Source organism: Talpa occidentalis, unplaced genomic scaffold (assembly GCF_014898055.3).
Source record: "Talpa occidentalis isolate TD23 unplaced genomic scaffold, MPIMG_talOcc4v2.1 talOcc4.10, whole genome shotgun sequence".
NCBI classification, from domain to species: domain Eukaryota; kingdom Metazoa; phylum Chordata; class Mammalia; order Eulipotyphla; family Talpidae; genus Talpa; species Talpa occidentalis.
In genome coordinates, this window is record NW_023600993.1 from 8,719,132 (window position 1) to 8,735,134 (window position 16,003).

Below are 16,003 nucleotides of genomic sequence, written 5' to 3' on the forward strand. Positions count from 1 at the left end.
TCAGTGAGTCCTTCACTTGCAAAAGGGCACCCGCTCCCCAGGGACCCCGTCTTCCCTCTCACAGGGAAGGGGAGACCATCCAGCCTCTAACCAAGTCTTTCCTCCATGCTCTCCTCCTTGCTGCCGCCCAGCCACACTGTTGGCCTTGACCCTGGCTGGCAGCGAGGGCCCTCCTAAAGGTGCGGCTGCTGGTGCGACTCCCCTGGCGCCCTCTCTATCAGTCTCTGCTATCAGCCTCAATCCCCAAGCTGCTTCTTTTCCCCCAAAATTCCTCCACAGCAAGAGCCAGCCTATAGGGCTCAGATGCCAAAAGTCCCAAACTGTCCCTCCTGCGCCCTGCTACTTGGATTAATGGTCAGCAGACCAAGCTGGGAGCCCCACTGAAGCCTTGACGCCCCAGACTGCCCTCTGCTCAGGAACGGCTGACTATGCCTCCAGCCACATCAACCCTCAGGGATAAAGAGCAAGTCTTCCAGACAAAGCTGCCCACTTTGCTTCACAGAGCACAGACAAGTCACCTTCTAGCATGATCAGAGGCTGGTCCCGCACCCCCTGGGTAAACTTGTCCTCCCACCCTCAAGGTTCCAGCTACTTTTGACTTGGACAAGTACTCACACTTGTTCTTTCACACTTCCGTGGCTTGGCTCATGGGTGATGGTGGGAATAAAACTCTCCATCTTTCCTTATGTGGAAACCCGCTTATCTTCCTGGGCCCTGCTCGAAACTCACTGCCTCTGTGACCCTGGGGAGGGTGGAGGCCCTCTGCTTCCTCTGTGCCCGCAGCCCTGGCATACATCCCTGGGGCAGCCATAGCAACCGCAGGGCCCTGCTTCTTGGGAGCAGTCCTAGCTTTAAATACCCAGTCCTGCTGTCGCCACAATAAACACACATGTACTTGTCAGGCCTGCATCCCAGTCATTCAGAAATGATGGTCATGACAGCGACAGCACTGCACGCTAGTAACCCCTTTACACATGTTACCCCAACCAGATGTGGGCACCTGAAGAACAGGGACTGTGTCTCTTACGTACCCTCTTTCTTGTCAGTCCTTTGAGCAGGGCCTGGGTAAGAGTTGGGGCTTAGGGAGTGGGTGCACCAACTGTGAACTCGCGCCAGGTAAAGGCTTCCCCTACAGTTTATATCTTAGGGTGTCAGATGTTAACTTCCAGCCAACAACTGCAATGAACTTGGGCACAGCACCTCCCCTTTTCACCCCCTTTCCACTTGCCTGCTCTCTACTCAAAGAAGATCAACTCAAGGCCATGGTTCTTAACTGATACCCCAAAAAGCAAAGTTACCAAAGCAAAGGGGAATTTTCAAATAGATTTATCCTGACTTCCAACAGGATGAATGAAAAACATCTCACAACCTAGATATACTATGCTAAGATTTCAAAACATCAGAAGTCATGTTTTCTAAAGACCCACACACTTACAAAAAGAAAAAGTGAGTTGGCCACAACGAATCAATAATTCAAATACCATCAGACTCCCCGTAACAGCACTGAGTGCTTCACGACTAGAGAACAGAATCTTCCCACTTCTGAGGAAAAATATCTTATAAATATATTTCTACATCTAGCCAAGCTAATGTCTAAGTAGGGAAAAAATAAAGTCAATTTTAGATATATTGTTACTGATAGTTTATCACTTACTCTGTAAGAATCACTTGAGCAATAATTCAGGCAAAATGAAAATGAATCAAAGAAATGAAAAATAGGAAACCAAAAATAAATAAAACAGGATTAATTTGAAAGAACTATTGATGTATAATCAGTCAAATGTTGATTGAAAAATTATTAATAACCTGGAACAGGAACCCCAGAGGATGTCAACATGTTCGTCACAGCATTGGGGAGGGAGGAAAGGCGTGCAGAGGCTCTTATCTTCTTTAGGCCAAAGACACAGACACTAATTCTAGACCACAGAGAGAAAACTCTAAACACACATTTAAAATTTAACAAGATGAGTAAAATTACAAATTACTAGAGGGTGACATGGAAGAGAAACAACTAATCCATCCAGCAAGAAAAAAGACATACTTTAAGTGGAAAAAGTGGACCACTAAGCATGATGGCAGAGTGCTTAAAAGGGACAAAGACACTCAGTGGTGCGGGATTGGCTGTAGGGTTAGGTGCAGACCCAGGGCACAGCCCCAGGTCACCCCCAGGATCTGGGAACAAATGGATGAGCATGACTTGGGGTAAATTCTAGGTAGAAAATACAAAGGAAGGCAAGGACAGAATAAAAAATTACTCAGTCTTTCAAAATATACTCAGTGGAAGATGCTCTACACACACACACACACACACACACACACACACACACACACACACGCCAAAATACTGTAGGCGTCCATATTTATAGGAAATGCCCAGAACAGGAAACTCTACAAAGACAGAAAGTAGACAAGGCTCCCAGGGGTGGGGGAGTTAGAATGAGAGTGATTGCTAATGGGTATGAGGTTCCCTTTTGGGGGATGCAATATTCTATTACTGATAGTGGTGAAGGCTGCAAATACTTGCGAGTATAAAAAAATTTCTACTGTATGGTGGGATACTTTGGTATATGGATTATATATCTCATTAAGGGCTTTTGTACACCTTTTTATAAAGACTTATTTGCTGGGGTACAGGCCAGAGGTGCAGGGGGAGAGAGGATTCACCAGAGACAGAGTGGGGAACAGAACAGGCAGACTGACGAAGAAATACACTGCTGAGGGGAGCAGCGGGCAAGTCAGGAGAGGTCTGTTGCACCATGTGGGTAGCTCCTTGGCCAGAGATCAAACTCGTAATGCAGTGGCTGCAGATTGCTTCATAGTGCTGAGACTTAACCCCTGTGCCACCAGGAAGGCCCCTCACTTTTTATATTATTTTGAAACTGTGCTTCTTTGGGGTTGGGGTCCACTGGCACCCCATCTGGCTGTGAGAGTTCATTACATTGACGGTACTTGGGCTGCAGTGTGCTGATCTTTAAACATTTCTTTCCCTAACCAATTCCCCTTTGTTGTGAGGCTTCTGTGACATCTGCCAGGCATGCAGCTTACTGGCTTAAAATGTCCTCACCTTGGGTGTGATCTCTCCGGCAGCTGACTGGGAGAAAGAGAAACCAATAGCACGACAGTTTTGATGCTAAAAACTGACATGTGTCTTTTTGAAATAAAGAACCAGTCCCTCGCACTACACAATCTTTTCAGATAGGATAGCCAGAGAAGGCCAACTTAATGAAGCAAATAGTCTTCTGCCTATGTATACACACATATATAAAGTAGTCCCTCATTATCTGAGGTTTCATTTCCCACGGTTTCAGTTATCTATGGTCAAGCAGAGTCAGGAAAAATTAAGTCCAATAAGATATCTTGAGTGAGACCACATTCACATAACTCTTATTATAGGATATGGTTATAACTGTTCTATTTCATTATGAATTATGTTAACCTCTCACTGAGTCTAATTTATAAAGTCACTGTTACCACAGGTATATCTGGATAGCGAAAAACAAAGCACAGACAGAGTATGTGGCACTACCCACAGTTGGAGGCATCTACCGAGGGTCTGAAATGTTTCCCTGTGAATAAAGAGGGACGACCGCATGCATACAGGAGAGTAAACTGCCCCAAAGTATCTTAACACACCATGGCCTATCTATCCACACTGCTCCCCTCGCCAGCAGCAGGGGAACCTCTGGGTACCCATGGTCTTCCCTCTTCCTCACATTCATTGCCCCCTCCAGCTCTTGATCAACTCCACTCTTCAAGCAGAGCTTCCAGATCCACTGGCACCTTCTCCTGCTCAGATGGGGATCTTCTTTCTCCCTTGCTCACACAGCTAACACTTGTCAATGGGGGTAACCCAAAGAAAAGTTTATCCTCAGAGTTTTCATTGAGATATTTACCAGGCGATTTAAAAAATAAAATTGATTTTTCCCATGTGATTTTCCTACACATGCTTAGTAGACTATTTATGTATACACAAATTTGATTTTTTCCACATAGTCCATCGATAATATAAACACGGCAGATGGTAACAATTCATAGGTAGCATCTGTGATTCATTTTTTTTTGTCATGAAGTCATCCACTTACAGAATTAAAACCCAAGAGTTGAATAAAACAAACTTGAAAAAGCAAGTTGAACAAAACAAACAAAAAAAAAAATCAAAGTTTTTCATTGACTAGGCAAGCAGTATATTTTTAATTTTAAAAATACCTAACTTTTTATAATTCTCAGGGATAAAAATGGCACGAGTGGGGATTACTTGGCTTGAACATGGATTTTTTTGTTTTTGTTTTTTTGGTGAATGATGAAATCATGCAGCCAGGTGTGGCTCCAGAAGTGGCACATCCAACATCCTCATGCCACAGACCGGAAAATGTGCAAGGAGGGGAAATGACCCACTAACCGTCAGCTGCGAGCTGCAGGCCAACCTCTTAAGCCCTCCCATCCGTGATGAGCCTGGTCCCCTTAAAAAGTAGTCACTTTTAACTTGCGTCAATGACCTAGCACTGCCCAAAACATACCACAACTGCAATAAGGAACCCTGGGCAAGCCTCCTGGACTCATGTGAACCAAACTGTGATTTTTATAGACTTATGTTTACCTACCCTTAAGGCAGGCTCTTAAGGCCTTCTGGCTGGTTTTAGTCAAGTCCACCTACAAAGAGACCTGCCAAAAGAAAGGGCTGTGGGTTCTGAAGATTTAGAATAGGGATTATCACAGTTGACTAAACATTTGGAAAATACAGATACAATTTCTCAAGGAGACTCCTTAGAATAGGACAGCACCCAACATTCTGGTGGGTTGCTATTTCTGAAAAATCAGTGTAGTCACCCCATATTTGGGATGGTGTCACCTCAATCATTCATGAAGATGTGTGAAAACCTCTTAGAACTGGTGAGGCTCACAGGACTCATATAGGATTAAGGTTGCCTTTTTCCAGTCTAGGTTTCCAAGGCAGCGCAAGTTAAGAGCAGAGGACACACGTGAGATGATGTAGAGAAAAGAGCGAGCAGAGACACACAGTTCTCACTTACTATTTCATCAAAGCACGCTAAAGAGGCCCTCCACCCGCCAGCATTTGCTGGGCCTCTGTTGCTGTATGTTCACTAAGAACAGCCTTCTGATCCTATAGCTCACACTAGCCATAATCTGGATGAATGAATCAAGTACGAAGTAATCTGAATTAAGCATTTATTTTTTTAATAAGCACTTGACATTAGCTGTTGCTATGATACTGCTCATCAAAATGTAAAAGCTGTAAAATGCTAGTGATGTATGACAGTCGAGATTTTAAATTGGTCCCAAACCTTTCTCTGTGTGTGCGTGTGTGTGTATGCACACATGTGCACATGTAGGCGCTGGTAGTAATGGGGGATGAGACAGCAGTGAGGATCAAGACCAGTCTAGGAGCCACAAGGCTAGTTTCTGGTTAAGACCTAGCACTGAGCAGCCTTTATCTCCTCTGCTGTAAGTGTGGTCTCTCTCACAGGGCAGGGGAGCATGGAATGGAACAACAATGTCTGAACACAGTGGTGAAAACTGCCCAGCATGAGGAGGGAGAGTTGCCATTCCCACTCAACTCTACCGTTCCTCATGCTCAAAGCACTGACAGCAAACCACTGACATCAGGCGTCAGCAAGGGCCTACAGCCAGGCCTAGCACTACATAAAGGTCAAGGGGAAAGAAAGAAAACCTACAAGGCCTTAAAGACCAAAGACCATGTTAACACCCTGAGAGGCACTGTGTTCCCAGGAAGGGGGGTGGGCCTGGGAGTGCCTAGCTCCCATGGGTCCCTAACCTGCATAGAACCACAACCCAGACCTGCCCCTGAGGGCCGGGTCTTTGTGTTTTCTTGCACTAAATCCTGTATGGGATTCTTTTCTTCCTTTCACTGATTGATAGGATATCAAATGGGTGAAGTGACCAGGAACAGGTCACTGGGCAGCCAGACTGAGAAGACGAGCTTCCTCATCCCCCATGCTGCATCCTCCTCAGGTGATTTCCACCAGGTCCTTTAAAGGTTTGCAAGTGAAACAGGTTAGAAGCTGGGACATCTGCCCAAGCTGTAACGTGGCAAAGCCAGGATCTGGACCTGGCACCTTGAGGCATTAACACCGGCCCTCTTTCCTCTGTCTTTTCAATACCCCTGCGGCCTTCGGACTGCCAGAGACCTCGGGAGGCAGAGTTTGTTTTGCAATTGGTATGGTTGTCACTAGCATCAAGAACAGATTTCTTTAGTCAACTGGTATGACCTAGAACTTTTCTCTTACTTAACAGTTTCTGAAAAAGTCAAATCAATTTTATCCAAGCAGGAAAAGCACACAAGCAAAGCAGGCCCCTGACTGGAAGAACAGAGGATGCAAACGGAAAGAAAGTAAAAAAGACATTTCCTTTTACTCACCCCGGGCCCCTCTTTTGGAAGTGCCAGGAGCAGCTACAAAAATAAAGATGACTTGTAGGACCAAGGGAAGCTTGAGAGCCAAGGGCAAAGGTCCTGAAATCTGGAGGCCCAGGCCAAGGGCATGGACTTTACCTCTGTGAAGGAGTGATCTGGCAGCATCCCCAACAAGTAAAGAGCGAACTTGATAGAGAGCTGAATAAAGGGGGTACAATTCTACAAGGCTAACCTCTGTGTGTGGACTTGAGGCCTGTGTCCCCAGTGATCTGCAAAAAACGAGTTTACATAACAGGCCTTTGTATTGTCCCAGATAAGAGTGAGTAGAGAAGCAGTTTTAAGGCCTTAGTAAAGGCTAAGATTTCCTGGGGGACAGTGGGGTGGGGAGGAGCAATGGGCGGGGGAAGGGCAGGTTAATAAATCAGCCGTCTACTAAGAAACACGTTAGACCTATAAAAATAAAACTACAAAATATTACCAAGGAACATAAAACCAGATCTGTATAATTGGAAAAGCATTCCATGTTCTAAAGTAGGAATATCTGATATCCGAAAAATCCCTCATCTAGGAAGGAAAATAGTAACCACAGCAATGGTAAAGTAAGACCTTATGTCCTTACATTTTTAATTTCTTGGTTTTACTCACAACAGCACATTTCAGGATAGACAAGAAATGGGCGACACTGGTTGTCTCTTCTCAGAGGGCACTCAGTGGCTTGGGGGACAAAGGTAGAAGGGAGATTTGTTACTGTACACCCTTTCAAGTCTTTGAAACTTTGAATTTCTGAACCACGTGGATGGATTAGCTATTGAAAATTTTAAAAAAGGGAATTTTAAACTATCTTAAGCGCTCCATAGTTTCCCAACCACCCTAAGAAGTAGGCAGAACAAAGATCATTAGCCTCATTGCACAAATGAGGAAGCCCGGGGCCCCCAGAAGGGAAAATGAATGCCACAGCGGTGGCAGGGATGGATGCAAGACCCAGACCTCGAGACTCCTAATCAGGGTTCTCTTTCAGTTACCCACAATGCAAAGACTAGCAGCACCCAGATTTGCTCCCCAGGTTCCTTCTGTGTGGCTGCAGCTACATGAACCCAAAGGCGCAGGGCATAGGGACCCATCAGCCACCACACGCAGGGCCTCGCTGGCCAGCGGAGCAGGCTCTGTGAGCTGTTAGGGCCTGGTCAGGTGTTCTGTTCACTGACAGATGCCCAGAAACTCTCGGGGGGTTTATCTGTTTTCATGAAAATCTATCAAATGCCCAAGTCCATGTTCTTCTCTCAAGGCAGAGTGGCTGCAGTGGCATTTTTACTGGATTCATTAACTTGCACAAGTTCAGGGTCATCATCATGAACTCTGAGGGACTCAGAAGGGCAGCCAAGTATAAAAACAAGCACTCGGCTTAAGAGCCAACCAGACCTGGGGTTCAAATTCTGGTTCTGCCACTGACTTGTGTGTGGTCTTGGGCAAGCTGGTCACTTCACTTATGTTGGCCTCAGTATCTACTCTGTAAACAAAAACCAATTAATAGACACAGTGAATCCCATATGGACACTGCTACAGGTGAGGGAGTGACAGCTATACAAGGCGGTTTGAATGGCGGCACCTCCAAGGAGGGGGAGACCAACACGCGAGGTAACGCTATGATCTTACCCCAAACTTATCCCTCAATGCGGAAGAGGGCCTACATGGAGAGGTGATATTCACAATGGGAGCTGAATGATGAAGTTGTGGTTACGCAGAGATCTAAAGGCAGACACAAAAGTCCTGAGGCAGGAATGAACCCAACATGTTTGAAGGACAGAAGGATTAAGGAGTCTGGAGAACAGAAGGTGAGGGGTAAAGGCAGGAAGATGAAGCTGACCAGGATGACGGGGTTCCAACTCTTCAGGTCAGGAGTTTGGACGCTATTCTGCTTGCAAGGGGGAATGATTACTAAAGTAAAGGGGTTAATTAGATCTGTGATTTTTCAGTCTTTTTGCTTTTTAGCTGCTGAACTCTTTAGTCAAATAAAAGCAAGTGGAACCCCAATATAAAACTAGAGAAAAGTACTACTGCTCTGGATGGGTGAGAAGCTAGTTAAGGCCTGGCTGAACCTATGCCCTCTTGGCCTTCCCCCTTCCCCCTGCAGACTCCAAGTGCTGGGGCTTAGAGGAGCTGGAAAGCACTAGCCAACTAGCCTAAGCTTCCTCCGGCTCTAAGCACAGCCCGGGTCACAGGGAAAGCAGGTTTAGGTGTTCAGGCCAGATGCTTGCTGGACCCGGCACAGGTGTTAGGAAGGACGGCAGGTAAATCCCTGACGCGGACATGCTTTCCACAGGCGCGAGGGCCATCAAAGCGGCTCACCAACGGTCCGGGTCAAAGTCACACCATTGAAACCAGACGTCCACAAAACAGCGGCTGAGGAACCCGGGCGAAGGGAAGACATCTGGTGGAGGGAGCACTCTATAGCTTCACTGGGTGGCGGTTACAGGACGGTGCACGCTTGTCAAAATTCACGTAACAGTATACCTCGTATGGGTGATGTTTACTCAATAATCTCAATAAACCGACCTTTTTTTTTTGTCACCGGGCTGGAAGACACCTCAGAGGAATTTTTTTTGGTGAGACTCGGAGAGGAAAAATGAAATGACCTGTTCCTATTGAGTCAGTAAAGCCCAGAAACGCTGGCTTGAGTTTCCCCACCCACTGCTGCTCAGTTTTATTCCAACCTCCTCAGAGCCTGGGTTTCAGGTTTCTCTGACTGCAGGATGCCGAGGTAAATCATTGCCAAAGGCTTTCCCACTGCAAACAATCCAATTCTAAGAAGCAGTCTGGTGACAGACCTGGCTGATCAGAAAGCTTTGGAGTGAGGAAAACTGGAAGAAAAACTCCCACCTTGGTCAATCCCGCTGTGTGCTCTGGGGCCAGCCTGCCCTGTGTGAGATGGGGTGAAGAACAAGAACACATCTGTAAAACAGCTGGCACACAACAGACTCTCAAGAAGGCGGCTGGCCGTTAGAACTCTTCAGGGCTTGGACCACACCCACCCTGTCCTGCAGCTGCCAGTCCCACCGCTGCCTCCTAAGAACAATCTGGAGGTAACCATAAGGAAAAGAAATCACCACCGGCCTGCCCTGCATTGCATAACCCGTGCCCGGGTACACAGTACACCCTGGGATCTGCAGCACAGGTTGTTATCTCGCCAGGTAAACAGGAACACCCTACCCCCTCCTTGACCACCGACAGCGCCAGGCCACCACAAGCACTAGGGAGCTAAGCAGGAGCAGGCCCCCCGCTGGCAAACATCACTGCTGGTGAGCCCTATATTTTAACATCCACTTTCCTTGTGGCTGCTGGCAGCACCTCAGGGCACTAACTCAGCCTTGGACACACTCCACCCATCCCGCAGCCCTTCCTCTCGCCACCTGCTCCAAGGGGCTGGTCCTGAGTGACTCAAAGCTGCCTGCCACACCTTGCTCCTGCTATCCCAAGGAGACCAAAAACACATTGAAACCCAAAGTCTCTATCCCAAGGAGACCAAAAAACACATTGAAACCCAAAGTCTCTATCCCAAGGAGACCAAAAAACACATTGAAACCCAAAGTCTATTAAAAACAAACAAAAAAAAAAAACCCCACCAAGTCTTCAGGCAGGGAGTTTCCACTTCCCCTGTCACATCTACTCTAGAGGTACTGTGCTGGCAGAAAGACTGGGCTTCTCCGTGGTGGGGCAGGAGGGAGGCAACACCCTGAAATTATCCTAATATTGCAGAAACAAAAGAGCTAAATCTCCCCACCAAAGGCAAGGAGGGGCAGGCCTACAGCCAGCCCAGGGAGGCGAGAGCCCTGGAGCATCAGGACTCAAGCCACTCCTGTTGCCTGGACTCAACTTCTGGAAAACAAGGAGATAACAGGAGATAAGCTTGCCCGGTGCTGCCCCGCCAGCGGGTGCCCTGAAGATCGTGTGAACGCAGTAGCCGGAAAGAAAGGCAAGGATTTCTATACAGCCCAGTGAAGTAAAGTTACTGAGCAAGAACAACGCTCGGTCCTGGCCACGGTCTCCTACCCGACTCGGGAGGGCTGACACCCAGGTTATGAAACTCCGATTCATTAATCACAAATAGTATTTATCAAACCATCGCCGGGACACTGTGGCAACTACATCCTGCTGTTTCCCTTCGGAGCCTTTGCCAAAGCCTGGTCTTCTCCCCCACCTTCCGGTATCTGCGAAGTTTTCAGTTTCTATCAAACTCCAGCTGGGGGAAGGGACCCGGGGCCGGTCCTGGTGGAGTAAAGTTCCACCAGCAGGTCCACAAAGAGACTGCGGGGAGGCGTGGCCAGGCCGGAAATTCTGACAAAAAGTTCTGGCCCTCCGGACCTAGAAGCGGCTACTTCCTGATCCCGACCAGTCGTGGGGGGCGAAGGTTTTCGCGCTGGGCCCCCCACTCGTGGGCCGGGCCCGGCGCTCGGACGGCGCCGGGGAGAGCCAGGCTGGGCGGGCGGGCGCCCTTCCTTCCCCCACCCGGGCGCCCCGCCGTCTTCCACGGGCTAAGTTCTTTTGGAGCAAAGTCCCCCAGAATGTGAGGACAGAGCCTCCTCCTACGCACTCCCCCCTCAAGCACACCCCGCCCCCCAAGACCCGCGCTTTGCGAGCCTGAACCGGGTCTACGCCCCGAGGTCCAGGCCTGCTCCGACAGAGGAAGCAAGAGATTTGCCAGAAACCTCGGGGCGCTCGCTGCGGCCTGGGACTCGACGAGCCCCCGCCGCCCCCGAGGGAGAACCTTCCAGAGCCCCGAGCCGACCCCGGGCCCCGCCGGAGCCCCGGCTGCAGAGCAGGGGGCGGGGGCCAGGCCACGCCGGCGCCGCGACCCCCGGCCGGGCCTCCCACCTTGACCCGCTTGCCCTGGATCTCCAGCGTCTTCATGGTGAAGTCGACGCCGATGGTGCTGCCCTGGCGCTCCGAGAAGACGCCCGTCTTGAAGCGCTGCACCACGCACGTCTTGCCCACGCTCGCGTCGCCCACCAGCACCAGCTTGAACAGGAAGTCGTACTGCTCGTCCGGGTCCCCCGGGCCCGGGCCCGGCCCCGCCATGGCCGCGCGGAGCCGACGGGCCGGCGCTCGGACGCCTGGGCGGCCTGGGCTCGCGGAAGCCGCGCGCGGCTGGCGACGTGGAGCGGCCGCAACACCTGGAGCCGCCGCGCCGCCGCCCGCCGGCCCCGGCCCGCCCCGGCCCCGCCCCGGCCGGCCCTCCGGCCCGCCCCCGGCCGGCCCCGAGACCCGCGGGCCTCGGCTCCGCCCCCGACTCTCCGGGCCCGGCCCTCGGCGCCGCTCGCCGCCGGCCCTCAGCCCCGGGCCCGGCGGATCCGGCCCTCAGGCCCGCCCCGGCCCCGCCCCCGGGCAGGCCCCGCCCCCAGCACGCCGGGACCTGAGGCCGCCTCAGCGCCGCTCCCGGCCGCGCCCCCAGGCACGCCCCGCCCGGCACGCCCCCAGCAGGCCCCGCCCCCAGGGCCGCTCTCGACTCCACCCCCCGCCCAACGGCGCCTCCGCGAAGCCCGCGGTGCCGCCACAACGCTCGCCCGCGGCGCCGCCCCTGAGCCCGCCCCGGCACGCGCCACGTCCCCACCGTCCGTTAGCCGCCCCCGCCGCCCCCCGACCACCGCCCACCCGACACCCTTTGGTCAGTTTAAGCCTCTTCCCACCGTGACCCCATCTGCGGGGAGGCCAAGCCAGCAGGAGGAACTGGGGTTCCCCGAACCCAAAAGGCAGCCTATGGTGGTAGAAGGAGCCACGTGTCTCTGAACGGGCTCACTCTCTGGGGCTGAGGGTCCAGTGGGGACACTGACCCAACTGAGAAGCCCCAAGGTTGGGCCTGAGGAGGCACAGGGAGGCTCATGGGGAGTTCTGGGGAAGGGGAGGCCGACGCCCGCGGGCGCAGTGGAGCAGGGGTCCTCAGAGAAATGAGAATTCTCAAATGTCTGAGAAGCCTAAAGAGATTAAATCGGGCCCATCTCCCAGGGGGCTTTCCAGCTGCTAAGATGGAAGGGCCTGAGAACACTCTTGCTCTCTTCAGACACCAGCCTTGCTAGGGGGCTACAGCATCCCATTCCTTGTTCCAGTGAACTTGATTAACAGCTACTATGGGTCAGATGCTATTTTTCAAGATTTTATTTATGCATAAAAGAACTGGGGTACAGGCCAGAGGTGTGGGGGGTGAGAGGATTCACCAGAGACAAAGTGGGGAATAGAACAGGCAGATTGACTGAAATACACTGCTGAGGGGAGAAGCAGGCGAGTCAGGAGAGGTCTGCTGCGCCATGTGGGTAGCTCCCTGGCTGGGGATTGAACTCATGCTGTGCTGCAGTGGCGGCAGACAGCTTCACAGTGCTGCAACTTAACCCCATGTGCCACCAGGGAGGGCCCCTCAGGTGCTATTAGGACTACATCAATGAAGAAGACAGACAAAAATCCACAACTTCCACAGTAGAAAAGGGAAGAAGGCTTTCCTGTAACTTAAGGAGACCACAGAGAGCAAGTTCCACCAGGCCCAGTACCCCCGAAGACCCCTGATCAGCTTTACTGGTCAAGTGGGAAGTAGATGGACGAGGAGGCAAAGGCAGACCCAGGGAGAAAGTACAAGAATTGTATATTCTCTAACAGTTTAAACCCCACTCCCTGGGAAATAACCACACTACCAGACAGGAAACCCCAGAGTGCCATGGCAAGGCAATTCTGGGAGCCCAGCTCTGCTACATCAGATGGCAGAAAATAGCCTCCATTTCAGGTAGGACTGAAGGAGATGGGATCAAAGGCTCCCAACTGCTGAGGCTGACTCTGGGAAGGTGGGACATGTGCAAGCCTGAACCCCAGAAAAACGTGTCTGCCTGAAGCTCAAGGCTGTTCTCGGTGGAGAGGGGGAAGGAAAAGCGAGACCAGGAGCCAGGATGAGCCCTTGGTCCTCAGCAACTTGAGGCAGGGGGAAGGATGTTGGTGGTTGCACAGCAGGACAGACCAGTGATTGGACAGCTGAACAGGCCTGAATTGGCCTTGCCGGGAATATGTTTGGGGTGGGGGTGCAAGTACATGGACTTTGCCATAAAGTCCAGCCACCATTGCATTTGTGGGATATGGAAGGAAACATGCTAAAATTGGACTGTAATGAGGGTTGTGCAACTTGGGAAATTTATTAAAGTCCTTAAATTGTACACTTACAATGGGCAGATTTTATGGCATGCAAATTATATACCTCGAAGCTGTTTTTAAAAGTCATCTGCATTTCTTCTCTTTTGGTGGTAAGTTCCCAAATAGTACAGTGGCATTTTATCTGAAATTAAATATATGCTTGTTTGAAGTGGAGCAATTAAAAAATCTTTGTCTTACTTAATACCCCAAATTTTAAAATAAAGCACATCCCAAATGTTTTTAAATGTGTCAAGAATCTAACACTTAAGCTAGTGGGAGGTGGGCTGAGTTTTAAATGTTTGTGCTATTGCCACAAGGTGGCGCCATTTGAGCTGAAAGAAGCTGAAAGATACAAGCCGGTATCATAGGAAACTGAACTCCAAGTGACTAGAGGGACAAGCATCTTTTTCTTCCTTCCTTTCTTCCTTGGTTCCTTCCTCTCCTTCTCCTTTCTTTTTCTTTCTTTCTGTAGAAAGAACATTATCAGGCCAGTTTGCTAGATATGGAGGTGTTCTGGCAGGTGCTGCAAATGCACCCCCATCAGAAACCGAGGTGAAAAAAAGGCTATGCAGACCAGACACCAACCATGATACCCTATGTTGAGTATCGAAGAGTGCTTGCTGCAAGATAGTAGAAACTTTAAAGCAGCAAGAAAGGAAAACTATGTCCCTGCAGCTGCAGACTCAGATTCTCTGGGTCAGTACTGGCCACAAGCAGGGCAGCTCTCAGGTCATCTGATGGCCAAAGAAACTGCAGCCCTGCCACTCTCCCCACCTGGAACCCCAGAATGTCATAAACATAGGCAAATGAACCTTGCCCTCTCCGCCACCTTCTGGTGATGGTACCAGTCATGTTTTGGGGCTAGGGGGAAGGAGGAGGTCACCTGGCTCTCAGTACTCCTACTCTAACCCTCAGGCTGGTGACTTAGGATCACAGGGAAACTGCAGCAGCACAAGACCCTGCACGGGAACTCTGTGCTGGGTTAATTGTACAGGAGAGCGTCCCTCTACGCTTAGGGGCATGGGGTGAAGCTGGAAGGAAGCAGACATGAAAATGCCTGAATGGCCAGCAGCTGTCAGTCTCTGGGTGGCCTGCCTGCTCACTGGCCAAGCAGGTGTCCTTCCCCAGGGCAGGTTCCTATTGTTTCCAGTGGCCTCCTACTCCATCCTCTATTGGGGTTCTGGGAGAAAGCAGTGAGAGGGCCAGCCTTCTTCTCCAGGGAGAGGGGGTACCATCTGAAACAACACAACCAAGTCCTTTGCTTCCACATGGCAGGCTTGCCCAGGGCATCAGGGGAAGAGGAGAAAGGTGTTAATTTCTTCCCTGTTTATAATTTGCCCAAGAGCAGCAGATGGGTGAAGGGGCTGGAAGTGGGAGGGGAGGAGGGCACCTGAGGCCTGCTTTTGTGACAAGCCTTAAAGCAGGAAGAAGACTGGCGTTTCAGACTTACCAAGGACAGTGGGTCAGGGAAAGAGAGGGAACTCTGTGGAAAGGTGGCTACAGAAAACTGATCATATGTGGAAAGGGTGTGCTCAGAACCAAAGATGGTATAAAATACAAACCATGAAATAGTTTCTCAACCAACCAAAGGCTCCTGAGACTGGTTCTGTCGCCTCTGAGCAATGACTTGAGCCAAGGGCCTTTCCCAGCGGTCACAGCAGCCAAGCCCCATTCCCCTGCTGTTCCAGGGCTGGGTGGGAAGTCAGCAGGGACCATCCCTCTGGGGCCCTGGGAGCAGCAGTCTGGGGTTGGTCCCAGCTCTGCCAGGGTCACCTGTAGGAAGTCCTAGTCTGGGTTTCTTCAAATACGGGATACTACTGGGGCTCCCTGGTGGCACACGGGTTAAAGACTCAGCACTAGCAAGCTATAGGCAGCCACTGCATGGGTTTGATCCCCGGCCAGGGAGCTACCCACATCGTGAAGACCTCTCCTGTCTCACCTGCTGCTCCCCTTAGCAGTATATTTTGGTGGATCTGCCTGCTCTGCTCCCCACCATGTCTCTGGTGAATCCTCTCATACTCTCTCCCTCCACCCCCGCACATCTTTATTTTAAAAATAAATCTTTAAAAACTGTGGGACGCTACTTCCTATCCTGCCTGAATCCTTAAGATTAAAGGCTGGATGGGTGAGGGGTCTCCTGCTTCTATCTCTTACCCTTAGGGTTTGCTAAGTTCTACTGACTGAGTGGGGAAGCCCGGGCATTTCAGAAGAACCAACTCCAGGCGCTTGCCAACTCCCTTTTGGGAAGAAGAAATGCCTGTTCAAATTTTCTGCTCTTATCCATCCATGCAAGGCAGCCCCCAGCCCGTGTGTGCCCCTCAGAAGAAAAACCCATAACCAAGCCCATCAGAATCTGTCCCTCACCCACTCCACCCCTGCCACAAATGCCCAAGAAGCTTGAACATGGGCCAGGCTACCCCCAGCCTCCCTTGCCTCTGCCCACACCAAAGG

At 50.6% G+C, this 16,003-nt stretch overlaps 1 protein-coding gene across 2 annotated transcripts in view; it reads right to left on the reverse strand.

The window, feature by feature from the left end:
- Positions 1-11,524, reverse strand: part of RAB43 (RAB43, member RAS oncogene family) — a 30,873-nt gene extending 19,349 nt beyond the window's left edge. The window contains exon 1 of one of the 2 annotated variants that reach the window (XM_037523954.2): positions 11,261-11,524. In XM_037523954.2, the coding sequence (XP_037379851.1) occupies positions 11,261-11,464 (204 nt within the window). In that variant the 5' untranslated portion in view covers positions 11,465-11,524. The remainder of the gene's footprint in view (positions 1-11,260) is intronic. The other variant, XM_054701253.1, reaches the window with a different exon arrangement.
- Positions 11,525-16,003: the final 4,479 nt, after the last annotated feature.